This window comes from Chiloscyllium punctatum, chromosome 3, assembly GCF_047496795.1.
Source record: "Chiloscyllium punctatum isolate Juve2018m chromosome 3, sChiPun1.3, whole genome shotgun sequence".
NCBI lineage: Eukaryota > Metazoa > Chordata > Chondrichthyes > Orectolobiformes > Hemiscylliidae > Chiloscyllium > Chiloscyllium punctatum.
The window spans coordinates 130226708-130244066 of NC_092741.1; the positions used below are offsets into that span (position 1 = coordinate 130226708).

Here is a 17359-nt window from a genome sequence, read left to right on the forward strand (position 1 = left end):
TCTTAAAATGGTGTAGGTACAACCAGAGTGCTATTAGAGAGGAAACCCCAAGAATTTGACCCAGTGACACTGAAGGTTGATGAATGGTAACCACATCGAGGCAGGTCATTCAGCCCGTTGTGTCCATGTTTGCACTCTGGTACAGCAGTAGAACTAGTTTCCACCACCTTGCTCCACATCCCATTTCCCATAGCTGAGTGTTTGTGTTATTTGGGTGTTTATTCAAATTATGATCCTCGTAGAGACTAAATTGAAATCAAATTTGCAAAAACTGGAAAACCAAAAAGATCACCACACAAGATTTCAAGTTTTAAGAATTTTACTGTGACAAGTAAACCAAAGCAAAATTGACTGAACAGTTTTTTTTAAATTTATACTCCAAATTATATTAATGAAATTTCTGTTTATCTTTTAATACAACTGAAAATCTCTGGCTGGGGCTATAATTATGTTGTGCTTTAAGAAAACGCTTCATTCTTCAGGAAGCAGTCCTAAAGTTCTTTTCAGCTGAATAATAGTTTCCACACGGACAAATCTTACATTACTCCCAGCTTCCATCTGGTTTTCTCCTCTCCCTGTTTTCTGTTTCACAGAGCCATGATAATATTGCTTGACTGCCAAAAGGTGCTTCTTTCAGTTTCCAGTGATGTTTCCGAACAACTAACAACAGTCAGAAAATCTGGTGAATATTTCCTCCTGGTCACAGCAGGATAACACTTCCAGAACTTTCATCTATCAGATGTGTTTCTTTGTGAAATTGTCAGTCCTGCAACATTCCACTCCAGTAGCTTACAGAGAACACAGAGCTTTCTCTCTTTGCTGGCCACAGCAGCTGTCATCTCCCCTCTCTCCCTTTGTGTCCACATCTTGGAGATTAAAATCTATCCACATTCTACACATCTGCTTTTGCCATTGTTTGCAGATGTGAGTGTATCTTCACTTTGACTACAGCAAATCAACCTGAGTCCCACTGTCCTCACAGCAACCAAGCCAGCCCAGGCTTTCTTTCAGGCAGGATTTGGAGCAGATCACGTGATCCCTTTTATAACTTTACTTTCAACTATACAGCCACTATAAAACATAACAAACTTAATGACAATGTTCTTATAACAAATTCCCTTTCCAAAGCAGCGATATAGTCTGCTGATTCACACCTTAAGGAAGCACATTCCACATCAGGTATGGTTCCACAACAACTGGTTCTTTGGCTTTTTGTCACTGGATTGTTTGTTGTGTTGACTCTGTGATTTTAAACACGCTATCACATCTCTCACTCTTCCCTTCTCGAAAGGGGAAAAACAGCTTCTCCAACTCTTTTGCATAAGTGATGTCCCTTACCTCTTAGACCATTCTCATTAATCTTTCTATACCTTCTCTAAAATCTTCACATCCTTCCTGAAGAGTGTTGCCCACAACTGGTCATATTCTAGCTGAGGCAGAGCCAGCATTTTATAAAGGTTTGTTATAAGTTCATATCTTTGCACTCTTCTTCTATTTATAAAGCTCATTATTCCATATGTTCTTTTTTCTTAATCACTTTCTTAATGTGCCCTGCTACCTTCAACAACTTGGCTAATGTCTTGTAAAGAAAGGTCGAACAAGTGAGGCTTGTATCTCCTGGAGTTTAGAAGAGTAAGGAGCAAATTGATTGAGACACATGAGATCCTAAAGGGTTATGACAGGATGCATATGGAAAGGTTGTTTCTATGGGAGAATCTAGAAAACATGAGGGGGGTTACTTATTTGACTCAGAGGCAAGGAGATTTTTTTTTCTCCACAGACAGTCACAGAGCTTTTGGAACTCACTCTCCCTTAAAAACCCAGCAATTTGAATATTTTGAATACTGAAGTAGATAACCTTTCATCGTTTTGCTTATGAAGAAGTTATTGAGGTAAAGCAAGATTGTGAAATAATCTGATCATCTATGATCTTATTGAATGGCAAAGTGGCCAAATGGCCGCCATTTGCTCCAAATCTGTGTGTTTGTATGATTTGTGCACATGGATCCCAGCTCCTTTTGTTCCTGTGCCCCTTGAGAATTTTGTTAGCTCCCTTTTGTTCTTGTTACCAAACTGTACTGCTTCATACTTCTCTACGTTAAATTTAATCTGTCACATGTCTGCTGCTTCATTGGCACAAGAGGGATGGGATGGTTATTTGTGCCAGTACTGTCACAAACCGATACATCTACAATAGGTATATTAGAGAAGATGGGATCAAGCACATTTTCCCCTCATTTTGGTTTTCTCACCACAGGCCTGGCTGATATGTCCTTCCAGATTCATTCAGTTTAGTTAGTACTGCCTAGCCACTCTTGGTGACTGACATTGGCCCCCACCAAGAAAATACATCTGTATCCTTAGCATTATCCATCCCACTTCCAATCCAAGGTGAGGACGGAATAGGACACTTCAGCCAGAGTTCACTCCCCACCCCCAACACCACCACCATTTTCTTTTATAAAATTCTCTTTGGTGATTCTTTTCTCTCTTCTTTCTTTTTGGCGACAAGCCTCAGTGCGGTCTTGGTGAGACATCCATTCATCCTGGCCCCCAGCTTGGTGGTTTCCTCGACCCGGGGTGTGGCAGTCTCCCGGCCCCAGCATGGTGATCACCCAACATGGTATGGTTCTTTCGGGACCCATGGTGATCCTTATGCCCAGTCTTACCTCAGCGTGGACATACGGCCTCCAAGTGATTTCAAAGTGGTCCCCTGGCTTCAAAAGGAAACCAGACGCAGTCTGGAGCAGACTGGAGGAGAGGTGCCAGAGAGTTTCCATGAACTGGTTTGGAAGGATGACTGTTCTGAACTTCTTATTTCTCTATTTTTTAATTTATTCCTACGATCGGTGATGCTGGACTTTTTATTTCTTTACTTTTCTCATTTTTTTCCCTAAGAACTTGTACTGAAGAATCTGTACCTAGGTACCTTATACCTAAAATCGCGTAGTAAGTGGTAATTTATAAACTTTTCACTGAACTCATTTGAGTACATATGACAGTAGAGCTAATTCAATTCAGTGCTCCTGGTGCTCAATGTGGAGGATCATTGTGGGTAACCAATGGTTAGTAATCAGGAGTTTTCTGTGTTCATGTTGGATCTGAGTGCTTAATACTTCCAGGGGTTCAGTCTCAAAACGCAGGTCTTCCAGAGCAACCATCTTCTGATTGTATACCACTGTCTTACTACCTCAGCTTGGTCTGTCTTGTAAATGGAAATTCATCAGAGACTTCAGTTAAATCAATATAGAATGAGCTTTCCCTAATTCCTTTAAAGAATGTGAAATGAATCATAAGACCATTTGAAGCAGGAGCAGGAACAGGGCTTTCAGCTCCAGGAGTTGGTACCTTTTTAAATTGTGTCTCCTAGTTCTAGATTCTGAGGGAAACATTCCTGTTAAGCTCCCTCAGAATGCCAAGCATTCCCAAGGATAGTAATGGAGGAATTGATCTGAGGAATGATATAATGCGCCAAAGAAACAGAAGTCACTCTTGTTGGGATTCAAACATCCTGAAATATCATAAACCGTGTTCCTCAGGAGCCATTTTTCATGCTTCAACAATGAGTATTAACAGATTATACTGCTGCAAATCTGATTCTATCTTCACTGGTTATTTCCTAACAGGCTTTACAAGCACAGAGCCATTGGATAATAGCCTAAAGTGTAGTTTTCCTTTCTTTGCTCCAGTGGCAATTTCACCAAATTGGGCACACTGACACCATCATCCCTCAGCTCTGAATGAACCTGAGACCTTCCTGGTCATTGCCAGCTTATCACTTGCTAAGTTCACTTAGCTAACCTATGTTTTTGCCTTGTTGTTTTTGCTTTGCTGACTGTGTTGGGAAGTTGAGATATGAGCAATTTGATCTTCCTAACTCATATGAGCAAAAAAACAAACTATTCTTTAATTCACTTATTTCAGTGTGCACTGACACAAATGTTAGTCTGTTGTTTTGTCTGCAAATTGGTGTTACTGTTCTAGGTACCTAAGTATCTTTTGATCTGGAAAAGTAGTTGTGGTTATCCATGTCCCAAGAAATGTGTTCATTTTAAGCAGAGCAGTTGATATTTAGTCCATTAGTTTACATATGGAACAAATGTCTTCAGCTACAACTTTATAATCAATACAAATCCTGAGTAAAATCCTAATGGCATTTCATACATTTAGAGGTAGTAAGGGAAATGTTTTCGGTAATATGATCAACTAAGTGATATAATCAGCAACAAAATACAATAACATCAATCAAAATAGCTGGATTTTTTGCCTTGGTTTAAAAAGAAGTTCAGCGTGAGAATGAGTAGGGACTGTGTGGACAAAGCAAGAACAAGGAACAAGAAAAGAACTAAAGGTAGAGTAATTAGGCAAAAAATGAAAAACAATACAAAGATAGGTTCAAAAGAGAAACAAAATACATGTTTAACTTCAAGAAAGATATGACTGAAAGGGTGTGACACTGTGTAGTTTGAACAACTAAGATTCTAAAGGGCTTGATGAGGATGTTTCCTCTCAGAATCTATAACAAGGGGACACAGTTTAAAGATAAGGGATCTCTCACTTAAGACAGATGAGAAATTCCTTCTCTTCAGAAGGTTGTTGGAACTCTTGCACAAAAAGCAGTGAACACTGAGCCAGTGAATATAGTCAAGGTTTATTCAGAAAGATTGTTGATTTACAAGAGGCTAGGAGGTTTTGAGGAGTGGGTAAAAAAGTTGAGGCCACCATCTGATAAACTATGATCTTATATGCATTTTTTTCTTCAAAGAAAATACGACTGAAGGGACATGACAATATAGTCTGAACAAATAAGATTCTCAGGGAGCTGGGCGGCACCGTGGCACAGTGGTTAGCACTGCTGCCTTACAGCGCCAGAGACCCAAGTTCAATTCCCACCTCAGGCGACTGACTGAGTTTGCACGTTCTCCCCGTGTCTGCGTGGGTTTCCTCCGGGTGCTCCGGTTTCCTCCCACAGTTCAGGTGAACTGGCCATGCTAAATTTCCCGTAGTGTTAGGTAAGGGGTAAATGTAGGCGTATGGGTGGGTTGCGCTTCGACAGGTCGGTGTGGACTTGTTGCTGAAGGGCCTGTTTCCACACTGTTAGACCTAAAAAAAATCTAATCTTAACAGGAATGTTTCCCTCAGAATCTAGAACGAGGAGACATGATTTAAAAAGGTACCAACTCCTGGAGCTGAAAGGCCTGTTCCTGCTCCTGCTTCTGCTTCGAATGGTCTTATGATTCATTTCACATTCTTTAATGGAATTTGGGAAAGCTCATTTTATATTGATTTAACTGTCTGATTAATCTCCATTCTTCAAGACTTAGTTCCTACCCGACCAGTACCTCTTGTTTTTACAGATTGTAGTACAGTATCGGAAAGATAAAACTTGGTTTATAAAGCCAGTGTGTATTTTTTTTACATAAATAAAATTACTGCCTGATTTAACTTGCTACATTACTTGTTATGAATCCCCCTCTTTAGCTCTTGTTATGTCTTGTTTTTATTTATGCTTTGAGTCCGAGTTCTCACAGATGAGTTTCACATCCACCAGTTTTACTCAGGTTTGAAGGTAGTGTATTTACTCTCAATGATACCATGATTGTTATACTGTTTGCTTGTTAGCGTAAGCTCGGGTATACATATGTATTTTCCTCTTTTGTTCAGATTTTAATACACCCGAGTAGAGTACTGCAGTATTTATCACACATTAGCTATGTTTAATTGAGCACATCATTAAATTCATGTCCACTTAATTTCACACTTACAGCTAATCGGGTTCATCTGCAAAAATGTTATTTCCCTTAGAGATCGGTAGTTTGGTTAATCTCCATGTGTTGTCAATTAAGCCTCTAACCGAATGTTGCACTTTGGTTTTCCAGATGAGAGGAACAGTAAGTAACAGTTAGTGTTGAAATTAAAGTCATATTGTATCCTCTGCTGATTAACACAGCGTGAACGTCTTTTGAACTTCTTTATTTACACAGTCATTGCCTTTACTCCGTCATTTGACTTCTGGACTCAATTGTTGACGAAAACTGAATTGCTTTATGAAAGGATATCCAAAGTAAATTCTTTTGAAGCATCAATTTTAATCGGATTAATTTACCTTGTGTAATCTGAAGAATCTGCATATCACTTTATTGATGAATTTGTCTTTATTTTCAAGAAACCTTTGAAATCACCAGTTTTTCTCAGGATGAGGGGGTGGGGAGATGATGCAAGTTGCACATTTTGAATTTAGTTCGATATTGGGGTTGGGGTATTTTGTTACTGAAATATGTATTTTGTTACTGTTAAATATCCATTCAGTGAAAAGTGCACAAAGAGAAGCTCATTTGTTGCATCCGATTTCAGTTCATTTTGCGCTTAAAATTAGGCTTACCAAATTGTCTTGTTCCCACTTTCCATTGCAATGGCTGGAAATGAACATTCAAGTTTCTTTTTGTGTTGTAAGTAGGTTTGAATTTAGTATAACATCCTATTCTGCCTATTACATGAAAGGATAGTGTCTATTTGATTTTCTGTAATGACCACCTTGACTTGGTTTGAATAAATTGTGTGGAATTTTGTGGAAAAAGTTGTGTCACAATTAAAGAAGAAAGACAGTTTTCAACCATGCCCTTTCTTTCTGAATAAAACATGTGGCTTTAATATTTTATATCTCATGATTAAATTAAAAATCTGACAAATCTGTTAGAATTCTTTTGAGGAGGTAATGAGCAGGCTACACATTGGAGAGCCAATGAATGTTATCTAACTAGACTTCCAGAAGGTCTTTGATAAGATGCCGTACAGGAGGCTACAGAGTAAAATAAGGGCCCATGGTATTGGAGACAAGGAGCTAGCATGGATAGAAGGTTGGCTGTCTGGCAGAGGCAGAGAGTGGACATTAAAGGGTCCTTCTCAGGATGGAAGCAGGTGACTTGTGCTGTTCCACAATGCTCAGTGTTGCAACCACAACTTTTCGCTTCATATATTCATGATCAAGATGAAGGAACTGAGGGCATTCTGGCTACGTTTGCAGAAGATACAAAGTTAGGTGGATGGGCAGGTAGTATTCAGGAGATAGGGAGGCTGCAGAAAGACTTAGGTTAGGAGAGTGGGCAAAGAAGTGGCAGATGAAGTACAATGTCGGAAAGTGTAAGGTCATGCACGTTGGTAGGAAGAATAGAGGCAGGGGCTATTTTCTAAATGGGGAGAAAATTCAGAAATCTGAAGTGCAAAAGGCCTTAGGAGTCTTAGCCCAGGTTTCTCTTGAGGTAAACTTGCCAGTTGAGTTGGTAGTTAGGCAGGCAAATACAATGTTATTGCTCATCTCAAAAGGACTCAAATATTTAAAAAAGGGATGTACTTCTGAAGCTTTAGAAGGCTCTGGTCAGACTACATTTAAAGCATTGTGAGCAATTTTGGGCCCCATACCTCAGGAAGGAGGTATTGCCCCTGGAGCAGGTCCAGAGGAGGTACACGTGAATGATCTCAGGAATGAAAGGCTTAATATATGAGGAACATTTGAAGACTCTGGGCTATACTCGATGGAATTTAGAAGCATGAGTGGGAATCTGATTGAAACTTGCAGAATACTGAATGGCCTGGACAGAGTGGACCTTAGGAAGATGTTTCCATTGGCAGGAGAGACGAGAACTGAGTATATTTGAAACAGAGATAGATAAGTTCTTGATTGCCAAAGGGATCAAAAGTTCTGGGAGAAAGCAAGAAAATGGAGTTGAAAAACCTATTAGCCATGATTGAGTGGTGGAGCAAACTTGGTGGAGCAAACAAATGGCCTAATTTCTCCTCCTATATCTTATGATCTAAAAATAATGTTTATCAGATCTTAGTAAGCTTTTGAGTGGGAGTCAGATGTTCACATGGAGGAAGGAAGCATTTTTCCAGGTAAATCTAACATACCTTCCCATGAGTGAATAAAATGCACATTGTTAAAAAAGGAAACTACCTGACTTTACTGATGAATTGTTTTCAGCTAAATCTTAGCATGCAAATGCAGCAAACAGTTGTATTTCTGTAAATCTAGGTCATTTGTAAAGACCAATAGTCCTTACCTGTGCTTCCACATCTGTTAATTTACGGGTTTGTTCAGCTGTCCGAGTGAGTAGATTTGTTCCAATTTCTAACATGGTTGCTGTGTGGTTTTGTACTGCATTCTGCTGGATCTGCACCATTTCACTCTTCATATTGTCTTGAATGTAACTTTCAAGCTGTAATGGGGAAAATACAGGCCTTAGTGTATTTCCTGAACTCTGAAATTTTGGTTGAAAAATATTTCCTGATCCGAAAGTAATGTCCAACTAGGACTCCAGGATTTGCATCCATTTGTACATTTGTTCAACCCCAACTGCTGTTGTCCACAGAAACAACAGACATAAAACCCCTATGTTTATCTTTGATTTAATTTATCACTGTCACGTGTATCAAGGTACAGTGAAAAGTGTGGTCTTACATATTTTACAGGCAGATTGTACTATACTAGTGCATGAGAATAACAAAACTGAGTGCAGGATATGATGTTACAGCTGCCGAAAAAGATCAACATTAACATCTATCCTCAAATTCCAACTTGATGTCTATTCCAGCTCTTTAAGTGAAAGTAGTGTGCTGTGCTATTTCACTGTATCTTAAGGAGGAAATTTATCCTAGTCTTGTTTTATCTTTTGAGGTTTAGACATTGTAAACCTATGTTTATTTGTTCTATTCTTATCTGCAAGAATTCTCATTATTTTGAAAATGTGGATCATATTCCTCTTCTAAAGGATGGTGTCCATTAAAAAAAACAATTAATTGCCCTTCAGTCAGACTTACAGGAGTCTGAATGAAGTGGACAATGGTGAGATTGGTGGCAGAATCAAGCAAGAAGTCTGTTGAGGTCCATCTCAGCATCAGGAGCATCTTGCTCCTCCTTTATGTTTTTTTATGAGTAATGTGGTAAGATTCTTATTAGGCCTCAGTGAGTTGTCAATTAAATGGGCTCACTGATTGTTAAACACCCAATTGATAGCCCAACTTGCCTCGTTAATATTCAGCTTTCTAATTTTAGCAAATTTACCAAACAACTTTGACATTGAAAACACATTATGGAAACCAGAGTGACTACCTGGCTAATTCAGTTTGCTGTTTGCTCCAAAGGCTGGTTCATGTTAGATGTTAGTCACTAACTTGTCAGAGCTTCTCCATGGGCACCAGTAATGTACCCATAACCATAGGCATTGGCATCCAATGTGTACCAGATTCTGAGAAGCCTTGTGGCACACCTCAATCCGCTTTTGTATTTCAATGCTGCACCCCAAACTTCATTGGCAACTATCATTGTAATTTGCTGTTAGGATGCTCTGCATTCAGGAACGCGCATCCAACTCATGGACTGGACCAGACTGCATCTCCAGATACTTTGCTCGCTATCATAGTACACAGCGCTTCTGCATTGTTTTAGTGCAGCTTTTTGGTCTTCACCCTGTCAGACACCAATACAATGCTGTCATTAATTCTAAATTGCCTTGATGTTTAGCACAAAGGAAGGAAGCTTGTCATGATTGGCAGCAGGCCACAGTCAGGTCAAGGGGGAATAACCTTTGTTCAGGAGATCCCAGATATTAAGTCAAGGACAGCTTCTGATACCAGTTCAGGGCTTGGAAATGGTCAGCCAGCCACTCAGGGTGGCCAGAGGAGTCCCAATTGCTCCCCATGCAAGTGGTGAGGAGCTGAAGCCTGCCCATCAAATTTTGGGGGCTGTTTTCATCCTGGAATGAGAGGCAAGTGTCAAGGGAGGTGAAAATGGGTGGGACAGCTATGACTTTTGGAGCAGTTTGAGAAGTGTCCCATGTGACTCAGTGGCAGTGCTGAGAACATGTAGGTTTGGTGGTGTCAGAGTGACAGCAAGTGAGGGAAGATGCATTAAGCAATAGTGAAAGTGGTAGAACATGAACCTTGGTGGGAGGTGGGTGCAATAGCAGAGATAGAATGAGTGTAATGTATTGGAGAGAAGATAGTGAGACTTACACTGGTGGTGTGGAGAAAGCCATTGACTTTTTTTTTCCTGTTGTCCTCCAAATGATTGAGACTGCTTTAAACTGGGTGGCAAATTCAGACCAGGTTGGCATGGTCTGGTTTCATTGCCTTCACTGCTGGTGTTGGTGGAAGAGGATGTCTTGCCTCTGCACCATCCATCTAACATCCCCTCCAGGTCTCTACCCAAACAGCAGTGAGTCAATTTCCCCTCATCTGACATGTCCAGGGCAAATGTCAGGATTGTTGCAGGATGGCTCCAGACTGGCACTGCTTATCTGGATGCACCATGGCTTTTTAAAGATGGCACAGCCGCAAGGGATACCAGTGAGTTTGAGGAGATCCATTGAGTGCCACCTTGTTTCACAAACAGTGCATGGTAAGATAGGATAGGGGTCAGGTGTAAGGGTTGTCTTTGGAGCAAGAGAGGTCTTCAATGAGGTGAGCTTGGTAAGGTACAGTGAAAAATCCCACTTGGCTTCATGGCAGGGAATTCCCTCCATAAAACTCAAACACAATTTTGATTTGGCCAAAAGAACACAAGGATCAGTCCTTGTTTCTGTTCCCATAACTTTGAGCTTGAAACCCCAGATTTAGCTTAATAAAGTACTCTGGATCCTGTTCAAATCGTTCATCCCCTTTTCAATGTTGGCTTTTCTTCTCACCAACTCAAGAATATTTTCAGTTAGGAGAGCAGGGTGGAATCAGAAAATGTATTCATTTACAGCCATTTAGAGTTGGCTTAGGGCAGCACTGATGTGGCTGCTGAGCAGAAACTTGAGTAATTTCATTTCTTGAGCTAATTAACAAAGTTCCATTTAGAACTTTTGTTAAATATGATGTCAATAACTAAAGTTGTTTTGTTTTTGGAATTTAAAGTTTATCAGGACATTATGCATATACCCTTGTTACTTGAGGATTAAGTTGAAGAGCGGGAAGAAAGCTAAGAAAAGTACTAATGCTGACTTGAAGGGCAAATTATTTCCTTCCAGCATGACATTCTGTAAAGCTTCAATGTCCTTGAGTGAAAGGTAGGAGGAAAACTCCAATCCTCTGCAAGTGGTCCATTTGTCTCAAGCATAACTGTTCACAATTTAATGCAATTTCTGTTTTTTTTTAATGCCTCATAGGAAAATTAAGCATTATTACTTAATTGAGTGAGACCATATACAAACCAGCAGCTTTGCATGGATAGATGGACATTGAGAGACTTTCTACAGACTATTTGCATTTTACAAATTTGACTTTCGTAATGTTAATACCTAGGATGTATTTTTAAGACTATCAGCATCCTTAAAAAGCAGCTAATTATATTATTATAAGTTAATTTGACATGGAAAATATTTTATCGTTTGGGGGCATAACATTTAATTTGAAATTTTAAATCTACAGTAACTAATCTAAGAAGGAAAATGTCAAAATGCAATGTCACCTTAACCTCCCACAACAGCTAATCTAACATAGACAATCTTCTCAAAAAATGTTTTACTTAACAGCTCACCTTATTACTGTTCAACATTAATTACCATGGTGTTAATCACCAAGTTTTCTGCAAGCCTCTAAATGGCACTACTGGTGATATAATACCCTCACTGCAACTTGGATGGTGTATTTAATATTTTTAAAAATGGATATTCTTTGTGTCTTGGTCACTGAAAATAAAGGGTAAGGATTTTTCTAACAAATTGTTGCAGTCTGCCATATGCCTTTCTACTTCCCAGTTAATTATGAAGGCAGATTTCTGCATTTGCACTCCTTCATTGTTTGTGATAAACTAAACAACACCCGTTGATCCCACATGATCCCTTCACAATTCAATCATGGAACATAAGTCTCCATTGTTATGCGCAGACTTGAATGAGTAGGCCAGGGGCAACAATATTGCTGGATACCTAGTTAAGAAATGCAAGATAGATTCAATTGGACTGCTTATTGGAAACATAACCATTCCAGATTCCTTACAGTATTACTTGATTACAATGCCTTGTAGATTGGTTAAATTACACTATTATCAACACTTGCAAAGATAGCCATCACCAAGAAAATTTAGAACCTAAAAACTTGAATTAAGAAAAGTTTATTTGTGTCTGACTCCTCCACAAATCATGTAAATGTATTCAGTCATGGATGATATTTTACGCTAACCTCCTGAGGGAGAAAATTCTCTATCAATATCACTCATCCTCAATAATGCAGAAACTCTGCAGCCTATTCCTTTCATTTTCACACTCGAGCAAAATAGCCCTAATATTGGAGGAATTGTTAGATTCCAATCGGTAGATTTGAATAGAAGTCAATTATTTATGCTCCATCAACGTTCTTTCCCAAAATGTAGTTTGTTCCTTCCTTTTTGAATAAATTATTGGATACATTATAAATTTTGAGTGGAAAGACTTTTAAGCATGCCCATTATTTTCTGGCAAAGAAAGTTTCTTCTGTTCTGCGACCTTCCATGATCTGTGTTAATTTTATATCCAAAATATAATTCCTAAATGCAACTTGATCTTAACATGTGTAACTGTTAGTGTGAAATAAACGTTCTAATTACATTTAACAATATGTTTGCTTCACAGTTCTCATGTCTTATTTTTCGCATATCTCAGTTGTACAATCTGATCTGTTGTAATAATACTTTTAGATATTTGACTTTCACCGTGACCTGGGCATGGAGTTATCTTTCCTTTTGTCCCTTTCTAATGTTTTGACTGTATCAACTGCCTTTGAAATTAATTTCTCCTTTTAATTATTAATCTATGTAATGCAAGTATTAGGTCCAGGTGAGGGAAGAAACTGATATTTAAATCTATTTGTGTATATTTTCACTACAAGTTTAATGTCGGTTTCAAGCAATTAAAATTCAGACCTTGGACCCTTTTCTTACATATAAAGCTATTGAAATCCTTCCAAAGTGGGTAGTTTTGTACTACTTTTAACACCAAGTGGAGTATAATTGCAGTGTTAAATCTGGTTGACAAACTGCCTAAAGAGTCCATTAGAGAGCAGCGCATCCTTGAAGCTATCAGGCATGAATGTATGTAATTGGGACTTGCCTTTGAGCATTATACATCTAAATATTTAATTTTTGTCAAAGTGTATGACATGTATACATGTGCATTTATGTATACATACATGTACACGTAACTACACACACCTCTCCTAGACAATATAGTTAAACTATTGATCCAGATAGGAACTGAGAAACCTAACCAAAAGCTGCTTGAACTGAAGCAGTTTTTTTCCCACACTGGGAGTTGCAGTTTAAATACACCTGAATTCCAAAATGAAGTACTCCTATGTCAATGTCTATCAAGTATATCAAGCAAAATGGAAGTGTCAAACAAAAAGTGCATTGTACAGCCTTAAAATTTATTGGTTTGTGACTTTAAAAAAATTACTGCAATCAATTTTCCAGATGAACATAATGATAGCTGTAAAGAATAAATTCTGAGAGGTGGCATTAATTTCCTATAATAAATTTTTCTAACTTGGTAATCTGTAGTGTCCTAAGGTTGGATATACAAGATGACCAGGAAATACCAATAATAAACCTATAACTTGATAATGGCCTCTTCATAGCAAGTGCAGAACCAGGAATTTAAATCATTGGTAGGTCATTTAAATGCAATATGGGACCCCAATTACAGTATATTCTGTCTGTAGCCTCATATATCTGTCTGATAGTTATACATGTGTTCACAACACAGTTTCCAATAAATTTGAAATTGTGATTGGGAATGTTTTGACAAGGTCTTGTTCTGGTAATCCAGTCGATAACTGTGGATTCAGTTGCTGCAGAAGCAAACATGATCCATAACAAATAATGCTCATAACCCCAACCCACTGATCAGAGAAATCCGTTAGGTTCTTTGGCTCTGATTATTATTCAATGACCACAACTGATGAGTACAACTATCTGCATTATATGGAAATATCACCCTCATTTGCAATGCTCTCTACAGTTAAAATAATCTGCTAACACATTCTCAGCTTGGACTGGCTAATTGTTGAGACAGGGTTGTATGGCCATCATGCATCATGAGGCTCATAAATCTGAGATAAAGAGAAAGTAAAGCTTAATAACAAATTGGTGACAGAGGGTTGTTTTTCAGACTGGAGGCCTGTCACAAGTGGTATTCCACAGCGATTGTATGGGGTTCTTCTCTCAGTCGTCATTTATATAAACAGTTTGGATGAGAGTAAAGAAGGCATAGTTAGTAAATTTGTGGATGACACCAAATTTGGTGGCATAGTATACAGGTTACAAAGCAATCTTGTTCAAGTCAGTCAGTAGGCTGAAAAATGATCGATGGAGTTCAATCTAGATAAATATAAGATATTGCATTTTGTTACAACAAACGAGGATAGAGCTTATACAATTAATGGTAGGGCATTGGGTGGTGGTGTAGAACAGAGGGACCTAGGGTGCAGGTACGTAATATTTTGAAGTTTGTGTCGCATATAGATGGTAATTAAAAAGGCATTTGGCACTCTTGCCTTCATCGCTAAGTCCTTTGAATATAGGAATTGGAAAGTGATGTTGAGGTTGTACTGGAGATTGGTGAAGTCTTTTCTGGAATACTGTATCCAGTTCAGGTCCCAATTATCAAGCTGGAGAGGGTTCATGAGAGATTTACCAGGATGTTGTCGGGTATGGAAGATTTGAGTTATAAAGAGAGGCTGGTACTAGACTGGGACATTTTTCACTGGAGCATAGGAGATTGAGAGGTGATCTTATAGAAATATATGAAATAATGAGGGGTATAGTTAGAGTTAATGGTATTTGGCTTTTCCCTACTATGATAGATTTCATGTCTAGGGGCACATTTTTGGGAGTTTGGGATTATGGTCGGCATGGACTGATTGGGCCAAAGGGTCTGATTCCATGCTGTATGACTCTACAACAGTGCAAATCCCTCCATTAGCAATGCAGATTTTTGTTAATCAGTGCAAAATGTATTCATAAATTGGTGTTTCATTACATTGTGTCACCATTCAAAATTGCAATTTTGACTTTTCTGCTTTTTTTTATGCCACTGCACTTCCTCTATATGAATAAGTTTTTGTTGAAGTTTAACACTTTGATCAGTTTATGACTGTCATCTTCCCCTTAAACCTGATACTCACATTGAGACTGTACCTCAGTCATGTGGTTGTGCTTCCACATCTATGCTATGACCCTTTCATTAGCTCAAAGATGCCTTCCAGGTCATGTTTCAAATCTTCCTTTTTCAGCAGATAAGCCTGCCCTGTTCTCTCATTCCCAAAGGTTTTAACCTCATAATCCAGATATTGCTGTTATGAATCTCTTTAGAACCTTCAATTATTTTATATCTCATTTGTAATATGGAGATAGGTTTCAATTCTGACCCGAGAGTGAACCAAATGCTTAGCTTGCTCTTTTTATGGCCTTTCTAAATTCTGGTGGTGTTTTTAGTTATTTGAACATCTGTAACTAAAATCCTTTTGCTCTAAGACTCTATTTAGACTCTTGCTATCCAAGCAAAATGGAGCCTTGTTGATCTTCAAATCAAAATACCACATTTTCCAGGCATCTGTATTGAAATTAATTTTCCAATTAGAAGACATTTTGCAAAGTCATCAGTGGCCTTTTTGTCTCCACCATGCTGTGTATGAACTACCAAACCCTCACCCTCCCAATTCAATGCATTTTGTTGCTGGCTTGGCTTAGTTTAATTCATTCAACATTTTTGGGTTGCTCATGATGTTTACAGTTTGCAATTGTTATCAACCACCCATTTTCAGGTTGTAGATAGTTTTAATCTACGAGTTCAGGCATGTTCTGACACAAGCAGGACATGGACACAAGCGGTCTGGCTCAGATAGAGGGGCTCAACCCCTGTGCCACAACAACCAATGCATACTGAGTGTTTTTCTGTATCTCTACACCTCTCATTCTCTAAATTCTGATATTAGTCCTTCACCTTTTCACATTCCAGTAAAATGGTTTGGAAAACCATCATTCTAGCAACAGGTTGTAAGTTTTCTCACCGAGCTGGAAGGTTTGTTTGACGTGTAATGCGATCCAAATCAACAGCACCAACTTTATCAGCAAGGGCAACTTACTCAAGCTAGTAGACCTGTGCTTCACTACCCTACTTAGCTTCAATAACAAGGTCTACAAACAAATCAACGGAACACCCATGGGATCACTAATGTCAGGCTTCTTAGCAGAAGCAGTAATGCAGAGACTCAAACAAACAGCCCTCCCCACTATCCAACCCAAATTTTCGGTCCACTATGTGGATGACATCTTTGTCGTCCCAAAACGAAAGAAATTCAGGGAAAGCGACAACAATATCCTTACTGGCATTAAATTCACAACTGACTCCCTTCCTCAATGTCACAGTACAGCAAACAGTTAATGGAGAACCTCAAACTAGCGTCGACGGAAAAACAATGCACACAGACCAAATACTTAACTACAGAAGCAATCATTCCAACACCCACAAACAGAGCTACATCAGGACATTATTTAAACAGGCCATAACACACTGCAGCACCTAGGAACTCCGAGCAGTAGAAGAAAAATAGCAATACAGCATATTCAGGAAGAACGGGTATCCAATAAACACAGTTCGCTGATTTCCTAAACAACAAACCCAAGCCACCAGACAGAACGTGCCCAGAAATTCTAGCCACATTACAATATATCAAAGACCTCTCTGAAATGACTACCAGACTACTCAGACCCTTTGGCATCACGGTAGCCCACATAGCTGCCAACACACTTAAACAGCGGCTGATGAACCTAAAGGACCCTATACAAACAACTAGCAAAATGAATGTCATTTACAAAATACCATGAAACAAACACTGCAATGGACAAACAGGTTAAAAACTAGCCACCAGGATACACGAATACCAACTAGCCACCAAAAGACATGACTCACTATCACTAATATCCTTACATACTGATGAAGAAGGATACCACTTTGACTGGGATAACACATCCATCCTAGGACAGGCTGAACAGAGACATGTATGTGAATTCCTAAAGGCCTGGCATTCAAGCTGGAACTCTATCAATAAATACATCGGTTTGGACCCCATTTACCAACCTCTGAGAAAAAGAATGAGAAATAATATCACCCACCTTAAGAGACCAAGACACATTAATAGAAAGCAGGACCTAACACCAACGCTTCACCGGGGGTTCACTGATGATGTTACCTAGCATGGTGACGAATCATCTGAAAACAAACCTTCCAGCTCAGTGAGCAAACTTTCAGCCTGAACCTCAATCTGAGCTACAAACCTTCTCAAAACTCGCAACTCTAGCAAACGTTCAGTTAGTTAGCTTCACTGATTACAAAACATATGA

At 38.9% G+C, this 17359-nt stretch overlaps 2 protein-coding genes across 6 annotated transcripts in view; one reads left to right on the forward strand and one right to left on the reverse strand.

The window, feature by feature from the left end:
* mcph1 (microcephalin 1) overlaps positions 1-17359 on the forward strand; it is a 333731-nt gene that overhangs the window by 212802 nt on the left and 103570 nt on the right. The gene's annotated exons all lie outside the window — the stretch shown is intronic.
* Positions 1-17359, reverse strand: part of LOC140464938 (angiopoietin-2-like) — an 85300-nt gene that overhangs the window by 47536 nt on the left and 20405 nt on the right. For both annotated transcript variants that reach the window (XM_072560600.1, XM_072560607.1), the window contains exon 2: positions 8061-8216. In XM_072560600.1, the coding sequence (XP_072416701.1) occupies positions 8061-8216 (156 nt within the window). The remainder of the gene's footprint in view (positions 1-8060; positions 8217-17359) is intronic.